The following is a 12,894-nucleotide window of genomic DNA, read 5'->3' as shown; positions in this document are numbered from 1 at the left end:
GGGCAGGGTGGGGTAGGGGGCAGGGTGGGGTAGGGGGCAGGGTGGGGTAGGGGGCAGGGTGGGGTAGGGGGCAGGGTGGGGTAGGGGGCAGGGTGGGGTAGGGGGCAGGGTGGGGTAGGGGGCAGGGTGGGGTAGGGGGCAGGGTGGGGTAGGGGGCAGGGTGGGGTAGGGGGCAGGGTGGGGTAGGGGGCAGGGTGGGGTAGGGGGCAGGGTGGGGTAGGGGGCAGGGTGGGGTAGGAAGAGGCAGGTAATCAAACACAGGTCAGCTTGTCACCCAGGTTAGCAGCTGGTCTGAATACCCACATGCAGCAGTGTTCACAGATGTGTGGGCAAATGACGATTTTTTTTTTTTAAAAGCTGCAGATCTGTAACAAAATACTGGAAATTCTCAACAATTCAGGTAGCTTCTGTGGAAAGAGTTAATGTTCTAAATTAAAACTTTTTTTTTTAAAAAAACAGAACCGTCAGGTTGAAAGTCTTAGGCCTGAAGCATTTACTTCTCTCTCCTCAAATACAGAAGAACCTAGTGGTACTTGCACCACTTTCTGTTTTGGGCAGAGATTCGAGGGGTTTAAGCAGATCACGCCATCTTTTCAGGGCCTCCCAGTATTTACATCTTTAAACAAATCACAGGAGTTAACTTTCCATGTAAAAGTCATGCTCCACAATGCCACTTTAATTCATGTGTATCTCACTAATTTTTAACGTGGCATGCACCTTACCTTATCGAGAGAGAGAGAAAATTGCCACCAATTTTTAACGTGGCATGCACCTTACCTTATCGAGAGAGAGAGAGAGAATTGCCACCAATTTTTAACGTGGCATGCACCTTACCTTATCGAGGGAGAGATAGAGAGAGATGCCACTAATTTTTAACGTGGCATGCACCTTGCCTTATCGAGAGAGAGAGAATTGCCACCAATTTTTAACGTGGCATGCACCTTACCTTATCGAGGGAGAGAGAGAGAGAGTTGCCACTAATTTTTAACGTGGCATGCACCTTGCCTTATCGAGGGAGAGATAGAGAGAGATGCCAGTAATTTTTAACGTGGCATGCACCTTGCCTTATCGAGAGAGAGAGAGAGAGAGAGATGCCACTAATTTTTAACGTGGCATGCATCTTGCCTTATCGAGAGAGAGTTGCAAAAGAAGCAAGTTACAAACTTTTCATCCAATATGCCATTAAACAAACAAAAACACTGATGTGTGGGAAATCTGCCGAGAAAATGTGATCTGCATTTAAGAGACACGCTTCTTAGCGCACGGTTCACACATTTAAATGAATCAAGCACACATCAATATCTAGTCGCTGTGCTGTTCTGCCAAACGATAGGGTTTTTTTAAGCGTTTTGCCACACGACAAACTAAAATCGCAAGGTAGACTGTGTGCCTTTAAAAAAAATTCCGGGAATGGGATTTTAAACCCCCAATAAAGTCACTCCTCTCAGCACAAGCTTCCAGGCCTATTACTCCAGACCTATGGAGATTCTCTCTCAGATCAAATGTTAACACCTTCCAGGCAAGTGGGTTTGAACGGCTGCAGTTACACCCCATCCCAATGCCGAAGATTAACATCACTCTCGATGACCATTGAGTGAAGCCATTCCAGCCAAATGCACATTCCATCGCCGTGAAACCAAAGTCGCCGCGTTCCTTTCCCCGACACCTCATCCCACCAAGGCACCGATCTTCAAAACAGTGGTAGGGTGGAGCTTCCCTGGTGAAACTAACCCGAGTTCATTCTTTCCCCGCTAAAACCAAGAGGAGATTTGCAGAGAACATTCAATCCTCCAACTTACCCACCATTAAACTGAACCTATAGCTTCGGGTGCTTCTTTCACTGGGAAGTGGAAAGTTCAAGGAACGTCACACGAGTCAACTCCATCTGCGCCCCGCTGCAGAGCGGACTCGGGTTTGCAGCCGGAGCCCCGGCCGTTCGGAGTCTTGGGAGGTGGAGTTCCGGCGTCCTCGGCGCCGGCCCTTGATGGAAGGAAGCCCAGTCCGACTGCGCACTCCAACTCCCAGAGTGCAGTGTCCGCCCGACGCCGAATGAGCTTTTCCAAACCGGTCAACCCAGTGCGCGATCCAATGGGAGCGGGCGAAGGGGGCGGAGTGAGCGAGATGAAGTTTTTTGGGAACATGAGAGTTGAGAATTACTGCAGTGGGTAAAAAAAACCATCATAACTCAACCGCCAACAGTAATGTAGGGCAAATAGGAAAGCGAAGGAGTCAGAGCCCCACCAACAGCAAATGCCATGAAACCTCCTCTCGGCTTCTTCTCTTCAATAACCCCGGGCGATGGGACTTTTTTTGACATCAGCAATAATATCGGGGTTGCATTTTTTTTTGCTGGAACAAGAGCCTTGAAACTCCTAAATGTTACCTGGAACAGCCGTGGCTATGTCTGAATCCAGAGCCATAGCGAACATCTTTGGATGGATCTCCCTTCGCTAAAGACTTTTAGAACTGGAGGACGGCAAAGCAGCTGCTCTGGGAGGAGAAAACTTGTGGAAATCTTTCTTTAAAAATAAAAAAAAATCAATAGCATTTTTAATGTCATAATCATTTGGGAAAGGGGAGCGAGTGGGCTCCCTTTGCTGGGGCGAGCAAACATCAATCGCTCCAGGAGTGGACCTGTCCAGGGTGCTGAAAACATCACGTTATTACCTATCCCAGGACGCTAAAAGAATCGAGATCTTGGAGGAAAGAGAGACGGCAACACACACACATACACACACACACACATACATACACACACACACACACACATATACATACACACACACACACACACACACACACACATTTACACACACTCACACAAAAAAACGTCAAGACCATTGGACTCCTGCATCAACAATACTTTCTAACATCGTCCAGGCTTCAAAGATGCACAGCTTAGCCGCTCTGCGCCTCTACCTGTGGGAGACCATCGTATTTTTCAGGTAAGGTCGCCTTTGCACTGTTACCATAACTGAAATAACTCGCAGTATGAAAACTAGCCGGTTTAATGAATACAAAAGCTATGCGTGATTGCTGGACAAAATTCTGATCTCGAAGAAAAGATAAAGGATTATTGTTCTTTCTCCGATTGAGAACGGTGCCCGTTTCAAGAGATTTACTTTACCGAATCACCATTAAAGGACACGACCGTAAGCTCGTTTCGGTTTTCTGACCGTGCAGCCAAAGCCACAATATTAATTGTGCTGCATTGGATTAGACCGCAGTGATCTGTGGCTCGGCGAAGCTGCCAGTCGAGTGTTGCTCGGTGGGCAACACCGCCAACTATCGGTGGGACATGAACTGCGCCACATGTCAACTGTGTATGGAACTCCTTACAAAAAAAATCTTCAAAAGGAATACTTCGTGCCCCTTCTTGCTGTTGAATTAATTACGTGGACAGTGGTCTAAAACACTTTTTCATTAATCGGATTTTGCAACCCTCAAGAGTACATTCGGTGAAATTAACCCTAATTATGTTAAATTCCGTAGCAATAATCCTTTTGTTTTTGGCAACATGTTCTGGTGCAACGGGCTTGTTTTCTGGAATGTGCATGTGAAAGTTTTAGTGTTTCTTGCGTCAACTGGAAGCTGTACTTGGTTCAACGAGGCTGATCGTTCGTTTTTTTAAAAAAAAACCTTGATTATTCCTTCGCATCGTCAATTAAGAAATTAAAAATAAAGCCAGCGTCTTCTTGACCCTCTCCATCGGACAGGCGTTGTCTGATTTTTCATCTCCAATTGATCATTTTGTGGCAATCCTTGGACAAGATTGACTTCAAATGGGGCAAATAACGCATTGATACTCGTGCTGCAATTTAAAGGCACCCGGTGTGTAACGCGCTAGGAGAAGGCGTTTGAGAGGTAGCGCCCCTTTACTTGCCCATCTGCCTCTCCGAAAATATAGGTGAAACATTTGGTGGGGAAGTCATCAACATTATCTGGAATAGTGTGCATTTTGGATTTGCAATTTGATGTTAACCCTGGTGATCAAGACCTATTGGTCTCTAAACACTGAGGTATGCACCCTCTGGTAAAAATGAAATCTCTCCCAGGGTTTCTCATTTGAAATGGAGAACTACGATTGTTTTATTATTTGGGAAATAAGTTGTGCTTCGGGTATACCGTATATTTTTGGAATAGAATGTTGCACATTCTCGGTCAGACTGTTGCATAACCGTAGACTGAAGCTCCATAATAACTCTCGTTTAGTGTGTACAGTTAGTCAAATCCGGGCAGTTTCCAATTAAAATAAACTCTAACAAATAGTAATGACCTCGATTCGTATTTAGACTCGAGCGAGTCGTGGATTCAGGCTGTTGAACATGGGGGAATGTGCCCTGATGTTCGTATAGCCCGTGCAGAATAGCAATTATTAACCAGCTCGTTAATGGTCCCAAATATTAGTGGCAATGACTTCCTTTCCGAAAGCTCCATCGACCAGGTGTTTGTAAATCAAGTGACACCTTGTGAGGTCTGGAAATATATATATTTGTGTTAGAGGCGAACAGCAAGATCTTAATAAATTCAATATCTTCTCACTAAGGTTAAAAAAAAAACTATTGGGATTATGGACGCCCACGTTTTGTTTTACGAACTGCGATATTCTGCATGACGTTGATACTAATATTAATGTTGTTTAGATTTTATTTGCAAGTTTTGTGACTGCTTTTCGGGGCGTCCTTTTGATTTGACTTTTCTTGTCTGTGTCCCTTCACGCAGTTGTTTGGCCGAGGCTAAGGAGGTACAAGCTGCGAGAGCTGCCACCAAACCCCCGTCTCCGTCGGATTTTTTGGACAAGCTGATGGGCAGGACATCAGGATACGATGCCAGGATCAGGCCGAATTTTAAAGGTATTATTTACAAACACTGAAATGTTTGCGGCAATGCAGCGAACCCGAAATCACTAGTTATGCAAGAGCAGTATGGGAGGGTGGGAAATCAACTTGAAATCCCACCCAGTTGTCAAAATGTTGCTGCTGAAGCCCAGCAATGGGATTAACTGCTCGACTAATAGTTGTTACCGTGGATGGTGACAAGCAAATGATGAGCTTGGCCTTTACTCCAAATTATTTCTGAAAAATCTGAGGATTGAACAAGCAGCACGTGGTATCAAGCCACCAGATGGATTAATGCCTAGTTTTCAACAAGTCTGTTTCATTAATGACACAACGTGTCTAATTAGATGAGCACATCTCACTTGGCAAACTCTTCTATCTGAACTCTTTATCAACAGCTAGACTCAAATGTTATCCACTGAACTGAATTTGCATTGAATAAAACACAATACCAATCTATTGCTTAAAACATTCCTCTGTTTTGCATACTACTTGCAAGATGTGTTCTCCTTGTTTTTTTAAAAAAAATAGGGAATCTTTAGTCCAATAAAGTCGATGGAAATTATCTTGTCACTTTGTCATTGTGATGTCTTGTTGGAATATATTTATTTTCACTACATCCAACACTTTGTCACAGAGTACCATTTACTATTGAGTCTACACATCAGCAAAACAAATGATCAGTTCTGTACTCTTACAGAGTGTGCATTTCTAAAATGCTTCCTATTGGGTTAGTGATTGTAAAACACTCTTCTCTGCTGGAGGGGTTGCCACGTTACCATTGAACTTTAGCTTAAGTATCCCCTTTTATTTTCTCATTGATCAAAATTTTTCTCATTAGAGAAACTTAGTAAAGGTAGGCTGATCTTTCATTTTTTTGTAAAGCTCATAATATCAATACCAACCATCAGTTGTGGTCTTCATAGTTAATCATGAAGACTCTAGAATTATTTGATAGGACAAATGGTAATCTGTCTAAATTTCTGAACCAGGTTTGAATGAATTGTCATGTGTATCAAGATGCAATGAAATGCTTACAGGCAAATCAACTCATACTTGAGTATAGAAGGTGGTGCAATATATTCTTCTTTGGCTTGGCTTCGTGGATGAAGATTTATGGAGGGGTAATGTCCACGTCAGCTGCAGGCTCGTTTGTGGCTGACAAGTCTGATGCAGGACAGGCATATATATATAGCAGGATGCAGTGGCTAATTATTTCTTGGATCCTAAAACCTCTATCATATTTAGCTGACCAGAGGTTTTAATTGCTAAAGACATTACATTCACTCCAGAATAAAACTCGTGTAAAGAAGTGATTATTGCTTATAATTCTTAAACTTCCATAGGTCCAGTGACAAACATCATCTACCATTTGTGATCATGTGATATATTTTTGGTCAGTGGTGATCTGCATTTGTTGGGCTCAATATTAACCATGGATTCCACTTGAGAAAACTATCAGTGCCACCTCCAACCTCAACCATGTCCCATCCATGTGATATTTTCATTTTTTTCATATCTGAGCAAGGGTATCACATTCATGCCAAATTATGTAGATGTTTATGCTCTGGATACGTTTTGGAAACTACGGTAAAATTACTCAGACATTTCCTCATGGAAAAAAAATCCCTTTGCTAATGCAAAATAGGCAACCAAAAAATCAGATGGAATTGGCATCTTCAGCTTTTATAACTTTTTTTCCCCCAGTCTAATTTACTTCACAAAAGTAATGAGTCGCAAAATAATCTCATGGAAGTGGCTTTTAAGCAATAATGTCAGAGCAAAAACAATAAATACTATTCAATTTTTAATAAAGCCTTTTAATAAGTTGTGACACAGGTAGTTTATTAATCCCTTTAGGCATATATACAGAATAGAATATATGGTCAAAGACCAGAAATGGAAAATCATGGTTAATGGTTTTTTTAAAAACTGGAGATATAACAACTGCAGTTTCTCCCAGGGGCTAGGATTCAGATTATTACTCAATGCATTTATAAAAAAAAAAACTTGAGTGTAGGCAGGAAAATTATATGCATTTTCATAAAGTGTCCTATCAAGGCCTTTGAATACCCTATTGCATTTTACAGCCAGTTAAAATTCTGTGGAAGAGTAGTTACTGCTAATGTGGCAACCAATTCGTTCGCAGTAAATTCTCACAATCAATCAGCGATAGCAGGCCCCTGCTCCTCTTCAGAATATGGCCATTGGATCTCTGTATGCACTACAAGCTCAGTGTAACCCTTCATCATGAAAGCAGCACTGCCAACAATGCAGCACTCCCCCAGTATTGCATGCAGTGTTAGCTTGGATTTCTCTGCTCAGATCCCTAAAGATGAACTTGAAATCAGAAACATCTGACTCTGATAGAAGTGCCACTAACTTGGCCACAACAGATATAAAGGCAATTTTGGATAGCGAAACTGAGAAAGTAATTTTGATGACCAAATAATTCTAGTAGATTAGGTCACAAATGTGAGATGATGTTTAAAGCCAAAATTCACGAGATGGTACATTGTAGAATCAATTGAGTAATACAGGATTTGAATGGCCATTCAGCCCAACTCATCCATGTTAGCCAAGTTGGTATTCAGTGTTGCTCCCGCATGCCTGCATTTAGTCTGTGTCCTTCTATCCATGTATCTGTGCAAATGTCTTTTGAATGTCAACATTGTCCCCACTTCTGCAGCTTCCTCTGGCAACTCATTCCAGATACAGACCAAACTCTGAGGTTTAAAAAAATTAAAAATAATAATAATAATTCCCTCTTAGGTCTCAACTAACTCTTGCCCTATTCACCTATGCCCTCTTTCTTGAATGAAATACCCTGAGGAATATAAGATTGTGAGCGTTCACTTTATCCAGACCTTTCATGATTTTATAAATCTCTGTAAAATCACCCCTTAGCCTCCTACACACTCTAGGGAATAAAGACCCTGCATATTGAATCTTTCCTTATTAATTAAGCCTCTCAGTCTGGCAATATTCTGCTGAATCTTCTCCATGTGCCTTTCTAAAGTTGGGAGACCAGAACTGCTCACTGTGTGTGGTCTCGCCAATGCTAAATCACAGCCTTAACTTTGGTACTTAATACCCTAACCAATGAAAGCAAGCATGCCAAACACCTTCACCACCTAATCCACTTGAGTTGCTGCTATGGGAGAATTATACATCTGTCCTCTTGGACCCTTCTGTTCTACAGCACACTCCAGGGTCCAAATATTTATCATGCAAATCCAACTGTGGATTGACTTACCAAAGTGCAACATTTCACACTTGTCAGAATTGAATCCCATTTGCCACTCTTTGGTCCTTCTTCCCAAATGATCTTGATTTTAAAATTTAAAAAAATGTATATTGGCTGAAATAATAAACTATAAGAGGAATCGGAGATCAGGGGGACTGTTTAAAACAACAAATTTTAATTTAGCCACTCAAATGATGAAATTACATGAAATGCTCTAATGCAAAAGCAAGAAGGAAATGCAAACTCCATTCATCTCATTACTTTGGCCGCATTTGAACTCTTTACCAGTGATGGTTTTAAGTAACCTTTAGTCAAAGAAGAGGTACAAGGACTGCCTAAAGAAAGATCTTGGTGCCTGCCACATTGACCATCATCAGTGGGCTGATATCGCCTCAAACCGTGCATCTTGGCGCCTCACAGTTCGGCGGGCAGCAACCTCCTTTGAAGAAGACCGCAGAGCCCACCTCACTGTCAAAAGACAAAGGAGGAAAACCCCAACCAACCAATTTTCCCTTGCAACCGCTGCAACCGTGTCTGTCTGTCCCGCATTGGACTTGTCAGCCACCAATGAGCCTGCAGCTGACGTGGACATTACCCCTCCATAAATCTTCATCCGCGAAGCCAAGCCAAAGAAAGAAGAAGAAGTCAAATAATATTGGGGGTAGGAAGCTTCATGAAAGATGCTGGAAAAATTGGAAAATAATTAAAATAATCAAGGTTCAGAGATGCTAAAAATATAAAGGATTCAAATAAGGTAAGTTTTCTTCATTGTTGGTTTTACAAGCCATACTGAACTTCGTATGTTATTGAAATAACCGTGTTTCATTGCTCAGTGTTAATTTGTGAATTTATAAACCTTATTGCTGACAATAGTTTGGTAATTATACATTTATAAGAAGGTTAAAGCTTGTTGCTCTCATTGGAGCCAAGATTTTAAAGTAAAATTTATGGAATGTTTAACTGAAAGGATAAACAAACAGAAGTAGTCAAGGGTGCAGTAATAATTTTTTAGGTGTTGGAGTGGTGCTCCGGTGAGCTATGGCAGCACTGCACCCCTGGAAGTAGTTATCAGTGGCTGAAGTTTCAATGTTCAATTCTAAATTGCAAAATGAACAGAGTGAGATGAGGAATGTTTTCATTTCTTAACAACATGATATGATGATCTGGAATACACTTTCTGTCAGGAAGAATGAAGATAATCCAGTCTCTTTCAAAAGAGAACTGGATGAACACTTGAAGAGGAAAAGAAAATCAAGGCTAAGTGGAAAGTACAAGATCGTTGGATCAATCAATGAGCTTTTATCAAAAGCTGGTATGGACAAATAAGCCAAATGACTTCATTTGCAGTCCAGTCAGAGACAAAGTTGAAGAATCTGCAATCATCTTCACTCAATCTATCAACAGATAATCTGGTTCTCTTCCCAAGGCCCCAATCAGCCAAATCCATTTGATATCAGAAACAGCAAGTGCTCTAGATAATGCTGAGGCGTAAAAACCCATTAACGCCATTGCAGTAATACTGAAGAACCTACCGTGCCTTTTGCCAACCTGATCCTCCTCCAAGGTGTCTACACAATAAAGTGGAAAATTGTTCAAGTATGTGTTGCTTCAGTGGCGGATTAACTACCACCTGGCCCCCTAGGCTGAGCTTTCGTAAGCACCACCCCATCCCAACATCCCCCTCCCCGGTGATGCCCTTCCCTCATGTATTCTAAATTTATCTGCTGGGAATGTACTCGGGGTGTGCGTGTGTACGCTGTGCTTGGCAACGAGGGGAGAGAAAGGGTTGGGCCTTGGTGCTAGCTGCTGGCAGGGATCTCATCACCAGACTCTCATTCAGGGCTGCATTTGGGCAGTTTATTCAGTCCCTGTTCAGCTCTCTGATGCACAACACCCCCATGGCTTGTACGACTGCTTCCCGAATTCTTTTCCATTCATACTTTGCTTTTACCCCACTTCCACAGAACCACAGAAAGATTGGACTATAAGCCACAAATACTTTCATCTGAGTTTTCTTCCATTATGTGGATGGTTGATTTCCCTCTCTTCCCCCCACTCAATCCCCCCCCCCCACCCCCGCACCGTGGTTTAACCATTTCAACGATCCTACAATCAGCGCCAGGTTGACGTCGATGTCACAGGCTCCAAGAAACCTGAGCAGGATCTAATTCCCCCCCCCCCCACCCCAAACCCAGTGGCCCATTCTGGTTCTTCTTCAATGCCCAGAGCCTGAGCTGCGACAGCTACCAGAGCATGGGAGTCCGGGTTAACCTTACCACCATTGAGGTCCGGGGTCTCTTCCAGTGGCTTTCTCTCTGCTGATTATGGTGGGGGGTTGTGACAAATGCTCTGAACTTGCTCTGACTCTTAACTTGATTTGAACTTGATCCAGAGCAAGTTCAGAATGTTTGTCACACTCCCACCCCCACCATGTTGGCAGTGTGCGAGCCATGGAAGAGACCCCAGCGCTCAGCAGCGGGGAGGACACTGCCTCTGGATGGTCTGGGTGAACTTCTTTAATTCAATCCCCACCCTCCAATCATCCTCCACCTTCCCAGCAAACTCTTAGATTTTTAATGTTTATCTAACCGAATAGGATGCTAGTAGTTTGGTGGGAAGGTGGAGGATTGCACAAGCCACAGCTGCAAATCTTCATACTGCCGGCCCGCCGCCACTGCCAGCTCCCAGAAGCCATTGCGCGCATCACCCTGGCAATGGTGTGACGCCGACTCTGGCCCACAGTCACCGACTTCACCCGTGCATGTCTGGAATAAGTGTGAAATGATAAACCAAGACCAGGTTACCCTTTACCGAGTAGGCTGAAGCTGAGGGACTCGGGCCATCTTGCCCTCCGGGCCCAGAGACTACAGCCTAATGGTTAGTCTGCCACTGTGTTGCTTGCAAAACATGGGACCCCTAATGTGGTCAAATGTCACTCAATCAGATTGCTCTCAATGATCAACAAGTAATGAAATGGATCACTGGCAATGTTATCAAGTAACACTGATCAATGCTTCCTCAGGGATACTTAATAAATGTTGTTCTAGGTATATTCAATTTCAGACCTCATTGTGGACTAATAATGGAAAAAAAAGAGCTGACTTCTAGGCGGGAAGTGCCTTTGCCGTCTAAACAGCATTTGAATTGATATGACTTCAAAGAGCTATTGAAAGATGAATGTCAATGAGAATTGAGAGAAAACTCTCAACTGGATGAAGTCACAAAATAAGAATGAATCTGGACATTAGAAGCCACAAATAAACTTGAGGCTTTGCAGAAGAATCTCCTCAGGATAGAACTGTGGACTCTGTGTTTCATTCCATAATTTAAGACATTTGATTCAGTTGCACTCAAATCTCCATACCCACGTGGAGGATCTGGAAAAAGTTCAGGCAGGAAGTGGATCATTAATCATCATCTGCAAGTCTAAATAAAAGTTGATTGACTTAAAAACAGCAGTAACAACACACACAAAACATCTTGAGGGAAGGTCAGCATTTACCACAAATTTGTTAGACCTTTTACAGAAATAATGTCTGCAAGAACAATTCAGAACTTTGGGATGCAGCAGTAAGTGGTTTGTACTTTAAATTGTCAAGCCCTTCTCAGCAAGACATGGGACAGAGTGTGGTGAAATATTCTCCAATTGCCTGAATATGTGCAGCTCAACCAATATTCAAAGTTCGACATTATCCAGGCAAAGCACCTTTAACAACTATAATTTACAGTGCCCAAATTAGAAAATAATCTAAAGTATAAAGTATTTCTGAGGTAATCTGAGGAAACCAGTGTCCATGGAGCAAACCCACACAGCGTTTAGGAGAATGGTGGAGGCAGTATTCCTAATCATTTTTACCCAAGATATGGATTTTTTTTTCCTAAGTGAATGAAATACAAGAAAATGAGGTGAAACCTAGATCTCTTTCGAAGAGCAAGCACGGAGACAATGAGGCAAAGAGCTTTGGACAAAAGTGTAGGAGAAACTCAACAGGTCATGCAGCATCCATGGAAAGTAAATGGCCCGTGGCCTTTTTTCAGAAGGAGACAACTTGTGCCTGTGAACATTATGCTTACAATTATGAAAATTCTAGAGTTTTTTTGGGGGGGAGGGGGAATAAGATGGGGAATAAAGTCAAATGTTGGCCATCAGCATAAAAATCAAGGAAAGGACAGGTCCAAGGAGATGGGGGGGGAAAAAAATCCTAATTACTGCACAAGAGAATTTGAAGTTCAGTAGCAAGTTCAAATCCCATTCTAATCCAAAAATTGATATTTTCATAACTTGTAACTAATCTCTGAAAATGTGTTAACATCATACATTTCAAGAGATTTCCCACATTACAAGACCTGCCAAAATTGTAACCATCACCTGCACTGCTATAAATGAGTCAGACAAATGAACCCATTCCAATTTGACTCACAGACATAAACATAAATGTATTTGTTTATTTTCACCAGGAACTTTAAGCAATTTAGAAGGAAATGTTCTGTTCATAAATTCTTTGGTCCTTGTACAAAGCCCAGCCAGGACGATACACTTCGAAGTTTCAGTATTGTTTTTATTTAGACATACAGCACGATAACAGGCCATTTCGTCCCATGATTCTGTGCTGCTCAATTTATCCCAATACACCTACATCCCCAGTGCTTTTTTGAACAGTGGGAGGAAACCAGTGTCCATGGAGTAAACCCACACAGACGCGGGGAGAACGTACAAACTCCTTACAGTGCGGGTTTCGAACCTCCGTCCGGACCCGATTGCTGTAAAGACATTGCACTAACTGTTACGCCAACTATGCCACCCATTTC

General features: G+C 42.5%; 1 protein-coding gene across 1 annotated transcript in view; it reads left to right on the top strand.

The window, feature by feature from the left end:
* Positions 1 to 2,139: 2,139 nt before the first annotated feature.
* Positions 2,140 to 12,894, top strand: part of glra1 (glycine receptor, alpha 1) — a 79,515-nt gene continuing 68,760 nt past the window's right edge. Inside the window, exons 1-2 of the mRNA XM_069899013.1 lie at positions 2,140 to 2,161; positions 4,644 to 4,853. Of these exons, the coding sequence (XP_069755114.1) occupies positions 2,140 to 2,161; positions 4,644 to 4,853 (232 nt within the window). The remainder of the gene's footprint in view (positions 2,162 to 4,643; positions 4,854 to 12,894) is intronic.

This window comes from Narcine bancroftii, chromosome 9, assembly GCF_036971445.1.
Source record: "Narcine bancroftii isolate sNarBan1 chromosome 9, sNarBan1.hap1, whole genome shotgun sequence".
Classification (NCBI taxonomy): domain Eukaryota; kingdom Metazoa; phylum Chordata; class Chondrichthyes; order Torpediniformes; family Narcinidae; genus Narcine; species Narcine bancroftii.
This window is presented reverse-complemented; position numbering and strand designations above follow the sequence as displayed.